This window comes from Argopecten irradians, chromosome 14 (assembly GCF_041381155.1).
Source record: "Argopecten irradians isolate NY chromosome 14, Ai_NY, whole genome shotgun sequence".
Taxonomy (NCBI): domain Eukaryota; kingdom Metazoa; phylum Mollusca; class Bivalvia; order Pectinida; family Pectinidae; genus Argopecten; species Argopecten irradians.
Genome location: NC_091147.1, coordinates 34,362,956 through 34,381,754, shown reverse-complemented (window position 1 = coordinate 34,381,754; position 18,799 = coordinate 34,362,956). Strand labels below are relative to the sequence as shown.

Below are 18,799 nucleotides of genomic sequence, written 5' to 3'. Positions count from 1 at the left end.
CTGCAACTAAGAATGGAAGAGCACTTATAATGCAATGGTAGGCTTACAATTTCAAATCCCAACCCTATTAGGATGCTAGTAGCATCCTAATAGGGTTGGGATTTGAAATTGTACGAATGATAGGGCTTACCCCCTGGCCTTAAACGGCAATATATGCGAGGTCAAAAAGGTCAATTAGGCTACTATTTTCATATAAATTACTTTGTCTCTGAACCTATGTATTGGATAGCATATTTGTATGGTATCAATAGCATCATTGTATGGTTGTGATTCAAAATTAAACTTTGGGAGCCAATTTTGCTTATTTTTCTAATTGTCAGAGTCTTGTGATAATTACTTACAAAAAACCAGGTGAGCGATACAGGCCCTCTGGGCCTCTTGTATACTTTAACTAATAATGAAGTTTCTTTCACTATTACTAAAAATAACTTATTTTGATAAATTTGAGTTTCTTTTGGTTTTCTGATTTCATAAGTTCTAAAAAGTTAAACAAGACAGGACTTTCATTTTTATATAAATCGTTTTCTTAATTCTAGAAATTTATCACATTTAAGTATAAAAATGAAATTCGTCTTCAATGTCACGCTTTTACAATAAGAACATATTTTCTCATTTCTTTCTGTATGTTGTTATCCAGATTCTATGTTTAATTTATTTGATGATAACCTAATTTTTGTAATTTCCTTTAAATTCGAACGACCTATCATACAGTCTTTTTTGAGTATTGCTTTTAATGGCAGATATATTTTCTCCCATGTATTCTTGCTTAAATTCGAACGACCTATTGGTTTTATCAAATGATTTTGCAAACAGAAATTCTCACTAAATACAGTACAGCTTATGTGGACATTACGAAATCCACCAGCTCACCACGACGCTGTGTCCGTCATTATAACGGACACTTTGAAGACACCCATATTTCCCGCCTACAATCTTGTTTGAATAAGTCATTTAGTCTAGTTTGATTTGCATTGATAACATAGTTAGGTGTAAAAGTATATTTATATTGCCATATGCACCTTACACCTCATCTACTTAATTAATTCAACTTTCAGACTACACACCCGTTCACATCCATTTCACGACAACATGCCTGCAATATACATTGTTTTAACGTAGACCGTCCCTACTGTGACGTCATATGTTTTTAACGTCGCTTTCTGGATCCCGGCAAATATATTTTATTTCTCCGTACCCACCTATTATAACTCGCTTCTGATATCCGCAAATATTTTGTCTGCCAGCTTTCCGAGTATTTACTTGACGTGTACCAATCGATAAATATAGTATAATTTTGAAGATTCGTGCATGAAGTAAATTCCAAGAATCATAATGGTCGCTAAACAATCACATGGAATACACGGATTGACGGGCGGACCCAAAACGAAAAACTTCGCATCAGTAAGGCCTAGCAACTTTACATCAGAATGACCGTCATGCTATGTACATATGTTTTTGCAGGATTGATCTTAATTCTCACAGTATATCAATGCTGAAGGAAGTTAACTATGTTTTAAATGCAAACATTCGATTTTTTAGCTTCGATAGATACGAATCGTAACATACCGTATACTAATTTTCGTCCGGAAACGGCCAAACAATTTACGGAATTAAAATTTCTGGAATATATTTTTCATTTTATTTTTTGTTAAAATCTTTACTTGTTATTTGAAAGATGCTATTACGGAAAATAATCCATTTTAATTCAGTATCACACAGCAAAATATTTGTCTCAGAAAAGCTTATATATTTCCTGCTGAATTAGACTATTTTTGAAAGTTTGGGGTTAGGCCTACATGTAGCTTGCAAACTGGTTAGTTATATTTTGAATAATAGATAAATAAAATCATGAAGATGTGTAATTATTATGTTATTTTGTATGCTCCAATAATATAATAAATATAGAAAATTAACAAAGGTAAATGAATAACATAAAACGTTGAAAAGTGCTACAGATTCGCCTATATATATTCAATTTTTAACGGTTGCAAGCCAAAATTTAAGGGACATAAGAAAGCTAATCGGTCATATTTTGAAAAATAATTTGGTGAGGTATACTTTTTATTGGTTTTTCTTATTGCAAATAGGTCAATCTGTATAGAAATAAAAAAAAAATCGATTTTTCTTGAGATCATTTTTTCAGAAAAAAAGAAAACATGACTATTTTGATGCAATTTTTCACTAAAATTGGGTCCGGAACTACTTTTAAAAGAACGATATTTTGTTTTATTGTGGAAAACCCAGCTTATTTCATATACTTAAATATCACCTACTGAAGGGATAGAGATGTTACGAGCATATTCTTTATATGTTCAGTGATGTTACAAGGAGGAAATATTATTTATTCAAAAATCCTTAAAATCCGGAATATTAAGTCGTTAATACATATCTTTAAGCAACCCTGGAAGAAAAATTAACCCGGTGACATATTATTTTTATGCGGTTTTTGTGATCAGGGTATACCTAAAATCAAAATATCAAAAAATTTACGAAATCCCTGAGAGGAAACTAGAAGGGACGGTCTACCTTAACCGATATTAAATATTATGATTTGTCTGGTAATTTTTATATAGAACTCAACCAATTTCTTTATAAATCATGCAATTTGGAGAAGATTTTTAACCAATAGTATTACGTACGCCTCTTTGCATATTAAAGTGTTATCTGGCCTTGTAGGTAGGTATTGGTTGTGACGCCATGTGTTTACGAGCGTGACGTCATAGTTTTTGAAGAAAATCTTGTGAATTGCGCTCACAAAATAATGACATAACAATCGATATTTGCCCGCAAGGGAGCTAACTTTGTAATATTCAATGACGGAATACGTCTACAGTAGCTGCAATATTGTAGCTCAAAAGACTTTTAGACAGAAAATTGTGTCGTCTTTAGAGCTACAATTGGTGCCTATTACTACTAATGGAGCAAAGTAATGATTATACAAACCATTATAAAACGTTTCTTTGCATTCTCTCGATGACCCCTAAAATAATTCTGTGATTTTCCCCTAAATAAATATATACAATGCCATCTCTCTGAGAAGTAAGTCAACTGGACCCTAAAAATACACACACACAGGTTGCCTTGAGTTCAGGCTACTGTACACAGCCTCCCTATTCACTAGTACCATTCCTAATTAGTTACGGCTACTTGACCAAGTGTCTAGGTTTCCCCCAGACCGAAACTGGATAGAACCGACCAATTTAACACCCTTTAATGAACATTTGACTCGGGTAATAAAATAATAATCTAGACACTATGGAACTAATTTCTTACTCTTACCACCAAATGAATGAACGTAACATTATCTCCTGCCTGGTGTGAGCTCCTGCGAACACAATTAAATCCCATTGAGATTAATCCGTTATTGAAATCACAAAAATGAATTTAAAATCCAAATATAGATAATAAATATCTCGCTTCGTATTGTCAAGTTCATCACTGCTGTTAAATCCCAATTCAGAAATGAAATTTTCACACAATTTATGTCAAAGTTCTTCACGACTGCTAAATCCCAATTTAGGTAAGAATTGTCACACAGTTAATGTCAAAGTTCATCGCGGCTGCCGCTAAATCCCAATTTAGGTAAGAGTTTTCACACAATTAATGTCAAAGTTCATCACGGCTGCCGCTAAATCCCAATTTAGGTAAGAATTGTCACACAGTTAATGTCAAAGTTCATCGCGGCTGCCGCTAAATCCCAATTTAGGTAAGAGTTTTCAAAAAATGAATGTCAAAGTTCATCATAGCTGCTACTTAATTCCAATGTTTGCAAGAAAGTTCACAATATTGATTTCCAAGTTCATCGCGGCTGCTGCTAAATCCAAATTCAGGTATGAAACTTTCATTCTTTTGGTAATATTTCAAAAGTTTCACTGACTGGTATAACAAAGTTTATCATAAGGTTCCATCGTAGAACACTGAACACTACTGCAAGGTAATTGTTAGGCCCCTCAATTGATTCTGGTTTTGACATGTCTTTTGTTGATTCTTCACTCTTCTTTTCATGACGCTGGCGATCTTTGAGGATGTCGATCTTTGATGATAAAGATTCTTTACTTTTTCTCTTTTGGTGTACTTTTCTACATTTCTTTGTTGGTGACGTTGTTTCTTGACGTTGCTTTTGTCGCTGTGGTGTTCCAAACACCAGAGTCGTTGTTTGCCCCAACGGTTGCGTTGTTCCTTATCAATCCAATCTTTGAGCTGGTGATCATGTTGATCGTTGCGCGAAACCGATCCCGTCGAAATTCCTGCCAAAGAATAACACTCATTCTTAGAGCCTACACTAGATACCTATACTACAATTTTCATAAGAGCTTTGATCAATTTCTAAATAATTTTCACTATCATCAGCAAGATTTAATCATAGACGAGAATTTTAGTGCCAAATAAGATGAGGTGCCAATTTTAATATAATGAAGCACACAACATGATCATTTCTTTTTAAATCCAACGAATATCAACACTGAAATATTTTGAATATATACACACTCTTTATAATCCACATGGAAACTAAACTTAAATCACTTTAAATATATACACTTTCTCTAATCGACACGAATCTACACAAATAGATGCTCTTGATGTAATCCACATGAAAAGCAAAACTTAAATCACTTCCCTACACATGCTATTCCTAATTCACACAAATAGCAATACGGAAATTATTTTTTTACTATATACACTATTTAATCCACAGGAAAAGCACAATGATCCATACCAATAGGACAATAATCCATACGAATAACACAATAATCCATACCAATAGCACAGTAATCCGTACGAATAGCACAATAATCCGTACGAATAGCACAATAATCCGTACGAATAGCACAATAATCCGTACGAATAACACAATAATCCATACCAATAGCACAGTAATCCGTACGAATAGCACAATAATCCGTACGAATAACAACATTGAAATCACATTTTTATATACACTAATTTAAAAAATCTATTCCTCAATAACTTTTCACATCACTTTCTAAATCTAACACCACTTTTTTGTATCGAATGATTCTAGCACTAAGACTGATTAGGCACTAAATTCTAGCACTTTGATTATTTTTGGCTAATTCCTATCACATTGAATAATTCCATCTAATTCTGGCAATTTTGCTAATTTCCAACACTTTGATAATTGGCACTTTTACTCCAACACTTTGATAATTGGCACTTTTACTATAACACTTTGATAATTGGCACTTTTGCCTATTTCTAAAACATTATTGACACTTTTGCCCTATCACTTTGAATAATTCCATCGAATTCCAGCACTTTTGCTAATTTTTAACACTTTGGATATTTCCATCGAATTCCAGCACTTTTGCTAACTTTTAACACTTTGATAATTGACACTTTTGCTCATTTCTAACACTTTGATTATTGGCACTTTTACTAATTTCTAACTTTAGTAGGCTCTAAGACACTTTTTCTTGGCTTTACTCCAAAGAATAAGCGGTTCCTTTTTCTGTATTTCCTGAAGTTTTTGGTTGCTGAAAATGATGACCCTGGAGATATGCTGTTGTGTTCTCCTCAGTAGACCTGTAGAGAGTTTCTCCGTTGAATTTGTTGTACTTCTTGTCTTGAATCTTGAACCCTTCGTTATAGATACAGATGAATACATGTTTGTGTTTTGGTTTCACACCAGAAAATGATGTTCTATATCAATTGCATGTTTCCTGATTCCAATCTCTAAGTCATGTGACAGATAATGACAACCTCCCCCTCCCCTCTCAGTCTAAATTTATTGGTGCCAAATCAGTGTCAGTACGGGAAATGTCCATTTGTCCATTTTAACCACACGAAAAGAAATTTAGAAACACTAAATCAGTCTGGATGGAAGTTACCATGGCCGAAATGTTCATCTTTGATTTCGAAAAATTTATTTTCTCCTCGTAACTTTTACTAACTTTGAACTGTTCACTCTATCTTAACAACACAAGTGGTCCTAATTTCTTCCGTCTACATTTAGGTAAAGTCTTGACATACATCATGACACTATTTACAGACACACACAAGACAACTCCAATGTGTTTTACACGGTCATTAGCAATAAAATCCTCATCACCCGCGAGCCCTTTTGTTGCGAAGCCTATTAATCCGAAGCGGCCGGGCTGTTTGTGATGTCTACTGCCCCGTCTCAAATCAGTTCATTCATCTTGATTTTGTGGATCTCCTGCCTAGAGTAGACCCCCACTCAAGTACTTCCATTAAAGATACACTGCCATATTTTTGGCCATACAGGGGATAACCATCTCACGTACGTGAACCAGTGAGACTTATGTCTCAAACTTTCGCGAAAACACAAGATTTTTCATCACCTATCTCAAACCGACATTAATAACTGATGCAGTACTGCGAAACACTTCCAAGTCTCTACATATCATTGGTACAAATGGACAATATCTCCAACACATTTCCACATTCCTCTCCATGACCCCTAGTTTTAGGACTCCATTAAAACTTAGCATGAGAACTGGCAAATATGACTATATTTCCAAATCTCTCAGTACCTTCTGGCAGTTTTGAAATCGCACCAAAACTCCAAAAATGGTAAGTGTTACGACAATTATTTAAAACTCTAACATTTCTACATTATAATCCGAAAAATTAACATCATCAGAACCATAACTCTATTTGCAATATCCATTATTAGTTCCAGTCGTAAGGCTTATTTAGATATATTAAAACTTCAATATTTTCCTGGATCCCAATTTTGGTCCGATTCAAGATTCAAAAGATATTCCCTTGAAACCGACAGATAAACAGGAAAACTGCGTTCTCTATTACTTTTCACACTTTCTTTTCTAGGTTAAATCAAAATTAAATCCAGTATAAGAATATCTATGTTACATATATAATTAAAAAACCTTTCGAATTTCACTGCACTTAAATCCCAAGCACAAATTTAATGTAATAAATCCAATAAATCCCAAACACTTTCGAATTTCACGCCATATAAATCCCAACCACACAGCATAATCCAATATAAATCCCAATCACTTGGAAATGCGAATTTCTCGGCACTTCTCAAAAATCTTGAATTTTACAGCACTTAAATTCCAAACATACACGAAAATTAGAATTCTTAAAATAGTCCCTTTGAATGCGCGTGTCAAAGTATGAATCCCACTTCTGACACCAGTTGTAACGTTCTTAACTACTGTTGTTTTATCTGGACAAATTTCACTTCTGACACCATTTGTCGCGTTTCCAATAACCACAAATTCACTAAGTAATATTTACAATTTATTTACAATACTCAAAATATGTACAGGATGACGAAACACAGTTGATACGAAATAAAACCTAAAATCATAACGTAACTACGTTGACGATTCCAACTATCCAATTCAGAAACAAATCTAAGCGGAATATCTCTAATTCCCAGCGAAATGAAGAAAAAGCCAAAGTCCCGCTCCCAGCGAAACAACACTATCCAAAAGCGCACTCAATTAATTCCAATCCCAGGGTAAGCACTCTTTTAAAATCCTGTCGAAAAAGCATCGGTCCATGGGTAAATTAATGAGCTCATGCATAAACATAACCTATATCTACAAAATACAAATATAGAATCTAACAGCATCTAAATTAAGGAATCTAAGTAAAGATTCAAGGAAATACCCTTACACTAAATATAAGCTCAGTCGAGCATCTAAATTAGGGAATCTAAGTAAAGACTTCAGGAATTTCCCCTGTACTAAATATACACTCGAAACACCCAAAATGAAGCTAAATATACTTTACAAGCAAAGCTAAATAAAGACTCCAAGTGACCCTTAAAATAATTCTGTGATTTTCTCCTAAACTAAATATATGCAATGTCATCTCTCTGAGAAGTAGGTCAACTGGACCCTAAAAATACACACACACAGGTTGCCTAGAGTTCAGGCTCCTCCTGTACACAGCCTCCCTATACACTAGTGCCATTCTTAATTAGTTACGACTACTTGACCAAGTGTCTAGGTTTCCCCAAGACCGAAACCGGACAGAACCGACCAATTTAACACCCTTTAATGAACATTTGATTCGGGGAATAAAATAATAATCTAGACACTATGGAACTAATTTCTTACTCTTACCACCAAATGAATGAACTTAACATTTGTTTTAGACAAAAATAATATGTTAATGCATGTATACGCTTAAAATAATTGGAAACCTACAAAAAAAGTATAGAAAACTGTGCCTGAGTGATTTTCGGAGGCCGTACTGCACTACGACCCATATGGACCAATTCGTAAACGGCCAAAAGGTATAGTAGGCCGGGTACGTGTATTCGTTCTACATCTACACTAGATCAAATGGAACCCCCCAGATTTCTCTACCGTTATTTAAAATACCGCAAACATAAGTGTAAAAACATGTAATTTAGATTGTTCTACTTATATAACTTGTACGATATACCATATAACGTTTTGTATGGCAATTTTCTGCTGTGTTTTACTAAAGGAATATCATACAGAAAGAACCTCACAAGATTTACTATATAGTATGAACTTTATTAATTGCGTTCGATAAATTCTTTAAAGAGTTAAATAAATTTCATATCAGGTAGCCACGAGTCGAGTGTAAGATTTTATTTATCACATAACTAATGTTTATGGAAATATAGACGAAACTTTCAACTTCAAATCAAAATGGCGTCAAACTCGGATATGACGATTCCGACTACAATCGTGTGTCGTAATACTATTTTGATCATGACGTCATATCTATGAAGTCACAATAAAATTATTTCACTTATGTCTTAAGATATTCTTAATATTATGGCATGGCCGTATGACAGGACTGAGCAGGTCAGTTTTGAGATAAGCTGTGTTAAGAAAATGACAATTATAATAAGTAAAAATAGGAATAATCAATAACATCATTTGATTTATAACTTCTTATTTATTTCCTACATTGCAGCAAGCAAAACGCATCCATTACTTCACAGGAAACTTTAACAGAACGGACATCCCAAAGAGGAACAACCACGACGTATTCTGTAAAAGATGTTAACACATATATGAAGTCCAACTTTACAATCAAAACAATATTGAAATCCCCAATGACAGCCATTTCCAGAAATATCATCGATCGTTACTATGAGTATCGCCAAATAAAACAAGTTACTGATTTTAAGAAACTTTATGATTCTAGATTTTCTTTGGTGGAACTAATCACGGCACATGACGCTTTAACTGTTGGTTCAAAACTGAGGGTCAGAATATCTCTATATAATGGTTATAACCATTCACTGACTCAGGGTGGCGACCTTCTCAATATTTGGCTTCGAAATAAGGACGGAAATTCGACAGTTGCGGGTTATGTAGTCGATAATTTGAATGGCACCTACACAGGTCACGTGATGGCATTTTGGGCGGGAAACGTTACGATCAAAGTGACAGTTACCAACACTAAAGAGGGCATCGGTTTATACACCAACTATGTACAGGAGCATGGTTCTTACAAATTTATAAACGCCACATTTGTGGAAGGAAACATAGGAGAGATAACTCAATGCGCACCAACTATGTCACATTGGTTACGTCATCAATATGGCGGATTCTGTAATCTGACAGAGGAAAACTACAATATCCCACTATTCTGTGGGAAACCGAAGACTGTCTCGTGTACAAACTGGGTGAAGTATGGCTGGGACGATTCGCTATATTATGATGAGAATACAAAGAAAATACTTGGGTAAATATACATATACGATACGTTTCAACAGACTTTGAAAACATTGGACTTTGGAATTGTTGTTATGATAACTGTGTGCGGTGCACTTTTTATTTAAAATCATAAGTGATATTCTCTTTTACATTTACATCAAAATACGGACTACAAGATTATTGTATTAAGATAATTGATTCTACATGTATTCGATTAAATATACATTTATATAGTTTACTGTAAACGCACATCGCACTTATTCAAATTCAGTCAAATTTTAACAGAATATTAACTATGGTTTATCAACGCAGATGCAATTCAGTGGTTCTATACCGGAAAAAACCTTTTACAAACACTAGTGTTGTACATGCATTACCGCGTCAAGACAGCACAAAAAAGCGCTAAAATAAAAATACCTCTGTATTATAACTTAATGTAAGTGTACATTTATATTAGCTTTATAATATACTAATTTTGTTTTCATCGCATTAAGCGTTTTTAGTCATATTCGTTTAGTTATAGAAAATGAAGTGTTTAATTAGTTCAGACATTTAAAACTAAATCAATGTACTGAAGGCTTTTATATTTAGAAACATATGAAATTTTATTTTAAAATAAATGTAATATTTAACTTTATTTTTTAGCTACAAGGACATTGTACTGAAGCCGATCCATTTAACCATTGTCCCAAGTAAGTACATATTACGTATAATTAAATTGTTTACAGGTCATTGTCGTTGTCTTGTCTACTTTTTAAATCTTTCTATAGACCAAATAAAAAAGATATTTAAGAGTATCGTGTCTTACTAATTTTACATCTTAACATTTACACCATGGATATATATGTACAGATAATTGAATATCAAAGAAACACAATTTAACAAAGCATGACAATCAATTGACTCGTGCCCTATCTGGGCCTCGGGCTCACGATCTACGGCACCCAATCGCCTAACCAAACATACCTGCGCCTTCTACCACTGCACCAATACAGAAAATTGATATATACTTTTATTTTTGTTTTAGGTTCGAAGGAAGACCTATACTTCCCTATACCTAAAGTACCGTGTAACAAGTTACCCCCATCTCTCACGTGGAATAGCACGGTGCCATCCGGTTTTCTATTTAAAGGAAAGTATCACAATCTGCTTTGCCAAACAACTGTAGACTCTACCAAGGAAAACTATCGGACATGTCTGAAAAACTTAACTGTTATTTCAATTGGCGATTCTACCACAAGACAATGGTTCCTTCGTCTTTCTAGCATCTTAGGAATACGAGATTCGGCAAACATTCCAGAAAAGGGCGTGTGGCAAAAGTACGCTCATGCCCAAAGCCCGAGATTAGGACTGGATATTGAGTGGCAACCGCACGAACTTCCATTCCATGGAACCCCAGGTTCAGACAGAAAGAACATTAAATCCGTATCCTTTAGATTAGATGAAATTCCAGCTAAAAGTAACGCCATTGTTATAATCCATTGGTACGGTCACATTGCCAGGTGTTGTGACCATATAGCATTACGTGAACACGTACGTGCAGCTAAAGTTTCCATCGTGAAACTTTTGAAAAGGTCCCCGGATGTTCAAGTTTTCATTAAAGGTCCGCATCTCATAACATATTTCTATGCGAGAAAACCATATGCCTATATTGGTATGTTTGTGGAACAAGTTTTGTTGGAGGAGTTTAAGGATTTGACCGACAAAATAATTTACCTTGACCAGTGGGATATGTCAGTAGCGAAAGAAAATGTTAATATACATCCTGAACCGTTACTGGACGATATATCTCTTAACAATCTCATTAATTTTGCATGTAATACTATTTAATAAAAAAATTCAAAACCAACATTACCAAATCATTACGTTCACGTCTTCATTAAAAGAGATTTTCTTTAATAAAAATATTAAAACCAGCGTAGTAAAAGAACAACAAACCCAGATATCTGCATTCCATTTCTGCTTGCATGTTTACCGATATACAAAGGAACAAAATTGCAAAACTGTTACCTTTTTAGGTCACCTGAGACGAAGTCTCAAGTGACCTATTCTAATCGCCTTTTGTTCGTCGTCGTGCGTCGTGCTTCGTGCGTCTTGCGTCGTGCGTCGTCCGTCGTGTGTTCGTAAACAATTTACATTTTCGACTTCTTCTCAAAAACCGCTGAAGGAATTTCAATGAAATTTTGCACAAACCTTCTAAGGCATAAGGCGTAATTGTGAATTATATGACCCCCATCCCCCAGGGGGCTGTGGGAGGGGCCAAAAGGGGTAAAATTGACTAAAATTTCAAAAATCTTCTCCTCCACTCACAGATGTGGTAGAATGAAATACTCTTCATAGAGAGAAAGGTCTCAAGTCCTTATGCAAAAAAATGTGAATTATATGACCCTGGGGTCTCAGGTTTCCCCCTGGGGAGGGGGTTAAGTTTACTATAGTTTATATAGTGAAAACACATTTTGGAGCATTACTTGGTCATTTATAATAGAAAATTAGTCAAATGTTGTCAGAATTATCCCTATGAAATGGCCATTGAATTCTATTAACAAATTTTCCATGACTGACTCACAGGGGCCTTAGGGGCGGGGCCAAAAGGGGTCAAATAGGCTAAAACTTCAAAAATCTTCTTCTAAAATTCTGGAACTGGTAGAATCAAATACTCTAAATAGATGGAAAGGTCTTAAGGTCCTTTACAAAAATTGTGAAGTATATGACCCTGGGGTCTCATGTTTCCCCCTGAGGAGGGGGTCAAGTTAACTATAGTTTATATAGGAAAAACACATATATGAATGTTTTTTGCTTATTTTTCGTAGGAAATTAGTCAAACTGGGTTAGAATGTTTAACCCGAGATAGCATTTTATCGTCATATCCATATTGGTCCTGGCTGACCCCAAGGGGCCTTAGGGGCGGGGCCAAAAAAGGGTCAAATAAGCTAAAACTTCAAAAATCTTTTGAATTCACAGATTTGATGGAACCTGATACTCTTCATAGATTGGAAGGTCTTAAGGCCCTTTACAAAAATTGTGAATTTCATCGCCCTGGGATCTCAGATTTTTCCCTGGGTAGGGCGTCAAATTTACTATAGTTTATATAGGAAAAACACATTTATGAACAGTATTTGCTTTGTTTTCATAGGAAATTAGTCAAACTGGGTTAGAATTATTAGCCTGAAATAGCATTTTAACACCATATCCATATTTGTCCTGGCCTGGCCGACCCCCAGGGGCCAGAGGGGCGGGGCCAAAAGGGGTCAAATAGGCTATAACTTCAAAAATCTTATTCTGAATTCACAGATTTGATGGAACCAAATAATCTTCTTAGATTAAAAAGTGAAATTTATAAAATCACTGACACTGACTGACTTCTTGTTTGGTTTTGTTGGAATTTAAGCATAAGGTTTGGTAACATAATACACTATCAAAATGAAAAACAAAAAATAAAAATTCTAAAAGGTTCAACTTTAAAGTTTATTCCAATTCGTAAATACTTTTTACAGATTTGAACCAACTTTGCAATGCTTTTCTGTAGCAGCACACAGGTGACCGTCAAGGCCTCTTGGGTCTCTTGTTTCCTAATCGGGACTTCCGTAAATTTAACTCCTAATTTAGAAAAAAATCAAGTCACCATTTAAATTATTATGGCAAACATTTTCCTGAATGCATAACTTGTCAAACTAGGTTTCAACGTGTTTATTTAGCTTTGCTACCAGTCTTATTATTGCTTCTAAATGTTTAAAGATGCTCCACCGCCGACAGAGCATAAATGATATTCATCATTTGAACAATAATTAGTGTTTAATCGTGTATACATAAGTCTAATTAACACAAAAAATAATATAAAATAATTTATTTTGCCTTTGGGTCATGCGCAATCAGTACTTGATTCCATATAGGATATAGTGCCACGGAATTTTTTCGGGATGCAAATAATTTTTTTTTCATATTTTTAACTTGAAGTAAAATTAGAAGCTCAAACTTTTCAATGGCGGTAATGGTGTAAAGTAAATAACTTTTGTAACTGAATAAAAATACTAAATCGTCTGCTGCTGTTTTTGATTATGAACAAATACCATTTGTCAGCGGTGGAGCATCTTTAAAATAATTTGTGTGAAAATGTGTTATTGTTGTTAGAAATATATAATAATAACCCATTACTGTGCTGTTTTCTGAACGATCTCGAACAATGTCCGGTACCATTTACTTTTTAGGGCAACACTTCTTGTCGAGAGGGTGACAAAATCTAGGGACTTTGCCGGCTCATCCATTGACATATTCTTGGCTAACAATTGTTTAGTCGGTCGGCTGGTATATGCTGTGTATGCATTGTCATTGTATTTACCAATGATTGGATGTATAAATCAAACAAAAATATTATTTTATCGTGAAGACATTTTTTAGTAACCATTATTTCTAAAAATAAAGAAGAAAACATTATTCACTCTATTGCTTGAGGAAGGAAGGAATTATGGAAATGAATAAATTATACAATATTTTAATTATTTCATATATGTGATAATAGGTGAGAATTAATTTTACTAGTATGGTATCAGTGTCAAGAATAACAAGGATGTAGATGACTTGGTCAAGTACGGTAAAGAATAAACGAAAAAAAGGTATGCATTTCTTAAAAGTCAAAGTAGAGCGGACATGAAAGATGATTCTACGATGGAGAAAGTTTCAATTTTTAAAGGGAGGAAACTCTAAGTTTTCATTAAGAATATGTGAAATTGAATTGTTACATGCTTTAGTGTCTTCTAAAATATCTTCCGTGTTGAACATATTTCTTCTTGCTCTGGTGATGTAATATTTCAAAAAAAAAACCGTCTTAACTAATGATCAAACAAACAACGTTTTAGCTCTTACTAGGATCTGCTATCATATGGTACCCATTGGGTCAACCATTTCCTTTATCTTTTTGATCAGATATAATTACTGTGTCCAATTTAACTATATTTTATCTGGCATATATAACTATACTTTGCTTTAAAGTTATATTGCATGCTAATTGCACTGCAACGATATGTCACTGAAACATTTGCTATTGGATCATTGACATGCAACTTGATGATTTAGCTCCCCAAAAGCACATGTCGGCCTATTAGATAGTCGAAATCTAGGGATCATATATTCATTGTTTTGAATAAAGCGCCTTCAATTACCGCCATGTTCAGTGACTTCAGGTTTTGTGAGATTCCGAATTGTATCACGCGACTGACGTTCGACACGACCTGCATGTGGTGAGCCAGGTAACTGGCATGTGTTTGTTTACGTTTTCCTTCTGGTTAATATGAGCAAATCGTGCTGGTATATGTCCACAGAGCGAGTATTTGAAACATCCAATTCACACATTGCCGTAAAATATTTTGTGTATCAAATACTGTTATGTGCAAGCATTATTTTCATTGTCTGCTGAGGTCGACCACATATTTTTTTAATGAAAAATTGTTGACATTTTTTTCTTGGTTTCACAACTCTCGTGTTACTTCGAGATTGTCGCGACGATGTTCGGAAGGGTTCGGAATGATTCGGCATCGTTCGAGTCTATTTTTTACGTGTACACGTTAAAAGATTTTTTTTACTTTTATAATTGGAAATAATTCCAGGGCTGCAAGTTATTAAAAGTGGTAATATTAGAAGGTTTAAAACTCAGATCTTCAGAGAAAAACATGTATAACACTTTAACTGTTTGTACTATGACAAAATGAGCGAAAGATATAGACCATACAACTTGAAGAATATCATATTGAGGTTATCTATTCATTGATTGGATATTGTTGAACGCATATTAATAAGCTACCTCATCCCCAGACCCAGGTGTTCGTCGCACTATCGATTACTAAGCCATAGTATCATGAATAATTTATTACCCAAATCTTGGTCATTTGATTGGTTCCGCTAAAACCAGACGGATGCAATCAAATTTCGTGTCTCAAACATACAAAATATTACGTTCTTTATATTTTGCAATACATTTAATTCTACTTTTCGACATAACTTTACATGTGTGATTACTTTCAATTTTGTTGATTATCTTCATTGTTTACTTTTGCTTATTATACATGTATAATATGAAACATACTTGTTTCTCAGCTCAAAATAGTCGTCTGCTACAACACTGCCGTGTCTCTAGGCACATGAAAGCTGACTTACCTTTGTCATGCTTTAATGTAAATCAGACCGATATCGTATAGTTTTCACTTGATACACAGGTTTTTGACCATTGCAATACGGACGACCTCTATATTCCAAATATTACACATAGTGTCCTTATATCGATCGAATCAAAAGCCTGTGTATCAATAGTGACAGTGCATGGCCCGTAGCAATCACTGAAACATATATTATTCATTTGGTTTAAATACATACATTTCGTAAAGGGAAATTTATTATAATTATACAAACGTTTCTTATTCGAAGTATCAATTAATTTCATTGTTTATAGACTTACCCGGAATAAAAATAAATAATTCAACAGATAACACGTGCTTTTCGTAAAGTAAATACACAGTAAAGGTGATCGTGTGACCACATCTCATTTAGTCGATTGGACGAGTTACGCAATGTAATATCAATGGATAAGTAGATACTGATAAACTCGACTTGCAAAAAGGTGCTGATAACTTAAACACGCTTGTTCTCTGATGGGTAGTGTTATGAATATTTACAACACCAAATTCAACCTATAGTCCCAAGGGTTAGTATGCGACAGTGCGACGAACACCTGTGACGGATCATGAAGTTACCTGAGCTCATTGATAACGCCAATCGAAGACTGTTTCCGGAGATTTTCGTATTTTTTCGAGAGCTTTCGACGGAGGTGAAGGGTACTATATTTACACAAATAATGAAAACACCTAAGTTGCAAGACGGACGGTTCATTTCATTTCTATCAAAATGAAACGCTCACCCATGTAAGCGTCAGACGTCATACCTTTGTGGCAATCAACGCTGATCAATACTTATTTCATGTGTATTTTCATTGTTCTGCATGCAGAAAAACAAGTATACAAGGCGCTATGCATATAAATGTACTTTGGGCACTGTACCCACCACTATGAGTAAAGAAAATAACTTCTGTTAAACCAAACGAAAAGGTATATTGTGAAATAAGATTAACTTCGTATAGGATGGAATTGATTTAGTAAACAAAATAGAACATCATGTTAAGAAAATAACAAAGACGATTACATAAGAGGAATATTTCTACACAAAAACATGACGTTATTTTCGCGCACAAATAAATGAGGTAACAATCAAAATGATATCTTCACTGTCAATGCTGTATGTACTGCGAGAAATAATTAAGCTTTAAGTTCGTTTTTCAAATCCAATTTTTTTTCTATTTTGTAAATGCATACATCGATAGATACTGTTTAAACTAGCTGTGTTATGAATGACCATTCGAGGTCCCTTAGAGATTAATATTAATAAACAGGGGGTCTTTATACAGCGATGATCGTAAAGGCAGCCTTCACAATATTACCAAATTTTAAGATAATCCACAACCCATTGTAATATAAGCACCGCTTGTATTTTAACCACCGCTTTGTCTGCTTTTAGAGTTACACTGAATAAACTGTAAGGTTTGGCCTGTTTAATTCAAATTATTTCCATGAGATTGTTTATTTCACGAATTTTCTGGAGTTTCTTCATTCCGTAAATGTTTCTATTCCGAATGAACAATAACAAGGACATTTTGTAGTATTATATATATACAGAGAGAAAAGTGTCTAAAGAGCCAAAAGCCTGTGTTTTAAGTCTTGACAATACTGTCATAGAATTGTATAAATACCTCCATAGTCCGTCATTGCTTATTGATTCAATGTGATCGGGGACTTTTGGCCCTTCAGGAGCGTCAAGACTTTCGGGGACTTTTGGCTCTTCAGGAGTGTCAAGACTTTCCGGGGCTTCATGACCACCAGCTGATTCAGGAGTTTCAGGAACTTCAGAAGCTTCAGCAGCTGCACGAGCTGCAGGAACATCGGGAACTCCAAGTTCTTCGTGTGCTTCAGGACCTTTAATACCAAATGGACCATCAGGAGATCCATGTCTATCAGGGCCTTCAGGAGTCTTTTGTCTTCGAGGTCGTTCCTGGTCTACATCGTAAATCTACATCAAAGACAGCAATAACATCGATAGAATTATCAAAGATGATTAAAAGGTAGTTCTCATCTTTTAAAGAAATAGGACCAGACGAATAAAGATTTTTCTTCAGTAAGAAGACTTATTTAATTTCAGAACAGTTTGTTTCGTCATTAGAAAGTTTGAGCTTCTTAATTTTCTTGGGAATGAGAATATACATTTTTTTAAATTACTAATTGTGTCCCGAAAACAATTAATTGCACTACGGCGCAAAGGTTGAACCTTTTGACAGTGCACTACGGCGACAAACGTTGAACCTTTTGACAGTGCAAAATGTTAACCACGCGAAAATGATGCTTCTATATCTTGATATCTTATAAGAAAAGATTTATTAATGATATGTGTCGTCCTATTCCATAATCACGAATCAGGAGAGCTTTTAATATGTTGTCTACAACCAATAGTTTCCAACATTTTGAGAATTACAATACTTGCAATGCAAAGGTTTTAATTGTACAAGTACAAGAGCTGATAATGATTTTTGGCAGTACTGCTTAAATCATTGTATTAACATCTTTAGTGAAGTTGAATGAGTACATACAATCAGACCATGAAGCCAAGTTGTGGTGTATATTTTTTCTTTTTTTTTCCGACTACAAAAAGTTAAAATGACGGCTGTGGTTGATTAAGTGATGCCGTGCACCATTGTCGATATTCCAGGTATTACTATCACTATCGTCATATCCACCCCTGGACAATGCCATAGGCAAACTGAAAACTTTGTGTTTTGACAGCAAGTGAGCAGTTAGGTTAGTCCTTTGATGTACATAACAAGAATGTCCATTGTCCATAACTGTCCATTGTGGTTGAAAGGCAATCACTGCAGGCAGGCCAATGAATGGTCTGGATTTTTTTCTCCTGAACTACCTTCAGTACTATGAGGTAGTCTAGGGGTGGATATATCGACAGTGAAAGTAACTCATGCAGTATCAAGGATGCCTCCACATTATCAGCAAAAAGTTTTGATGAATAAACGAAAGGAACTACATTCATGTATA

General features: G+C 34.7%; 1 protein-coding gene across 5 annotated transcripts in view; it reads left to right on the top strand.

Moving 5' to 3' along the window:
- The window catches only part of LOC138307850 (NXPE family member 3-like), a 33,425-nt gene extending 18,293 nt beyond the window's left edge, over positions 1–15,132 (top strand). For 3 of the 5 annotated variants that reach the window (XM_069248759.1, XM_069248757.1, XM_069248758.1), the window contains 3 exons: positions 8,914–9,690; positions 10,308–10,354; positions 10,690–15,128. In XM_069248759.1, the coding sequence (XP_069104860.1) occupies positions 9,014–9,690; positions 10,308–10,354; positions 10,690–11,492 (1,527 nt within the window). In that variant the 5' untranslated portion in view covers positions 8,914–9,013 and the 3' untranslated portion in view covers positions 11,493–15,128. Of the gene's footprint in view, positions 1–8,913; positions 9,691–10,307; positions 10,355–10,689 lie in introns of all 5 variants that reach the window. The other 2 variants (XM_069248761.1, XM_069248760.1) reach the window with 2 other exon arrangements.
- Positions 15,133–18,799: the final 3,667 nt, after the last annotated feature.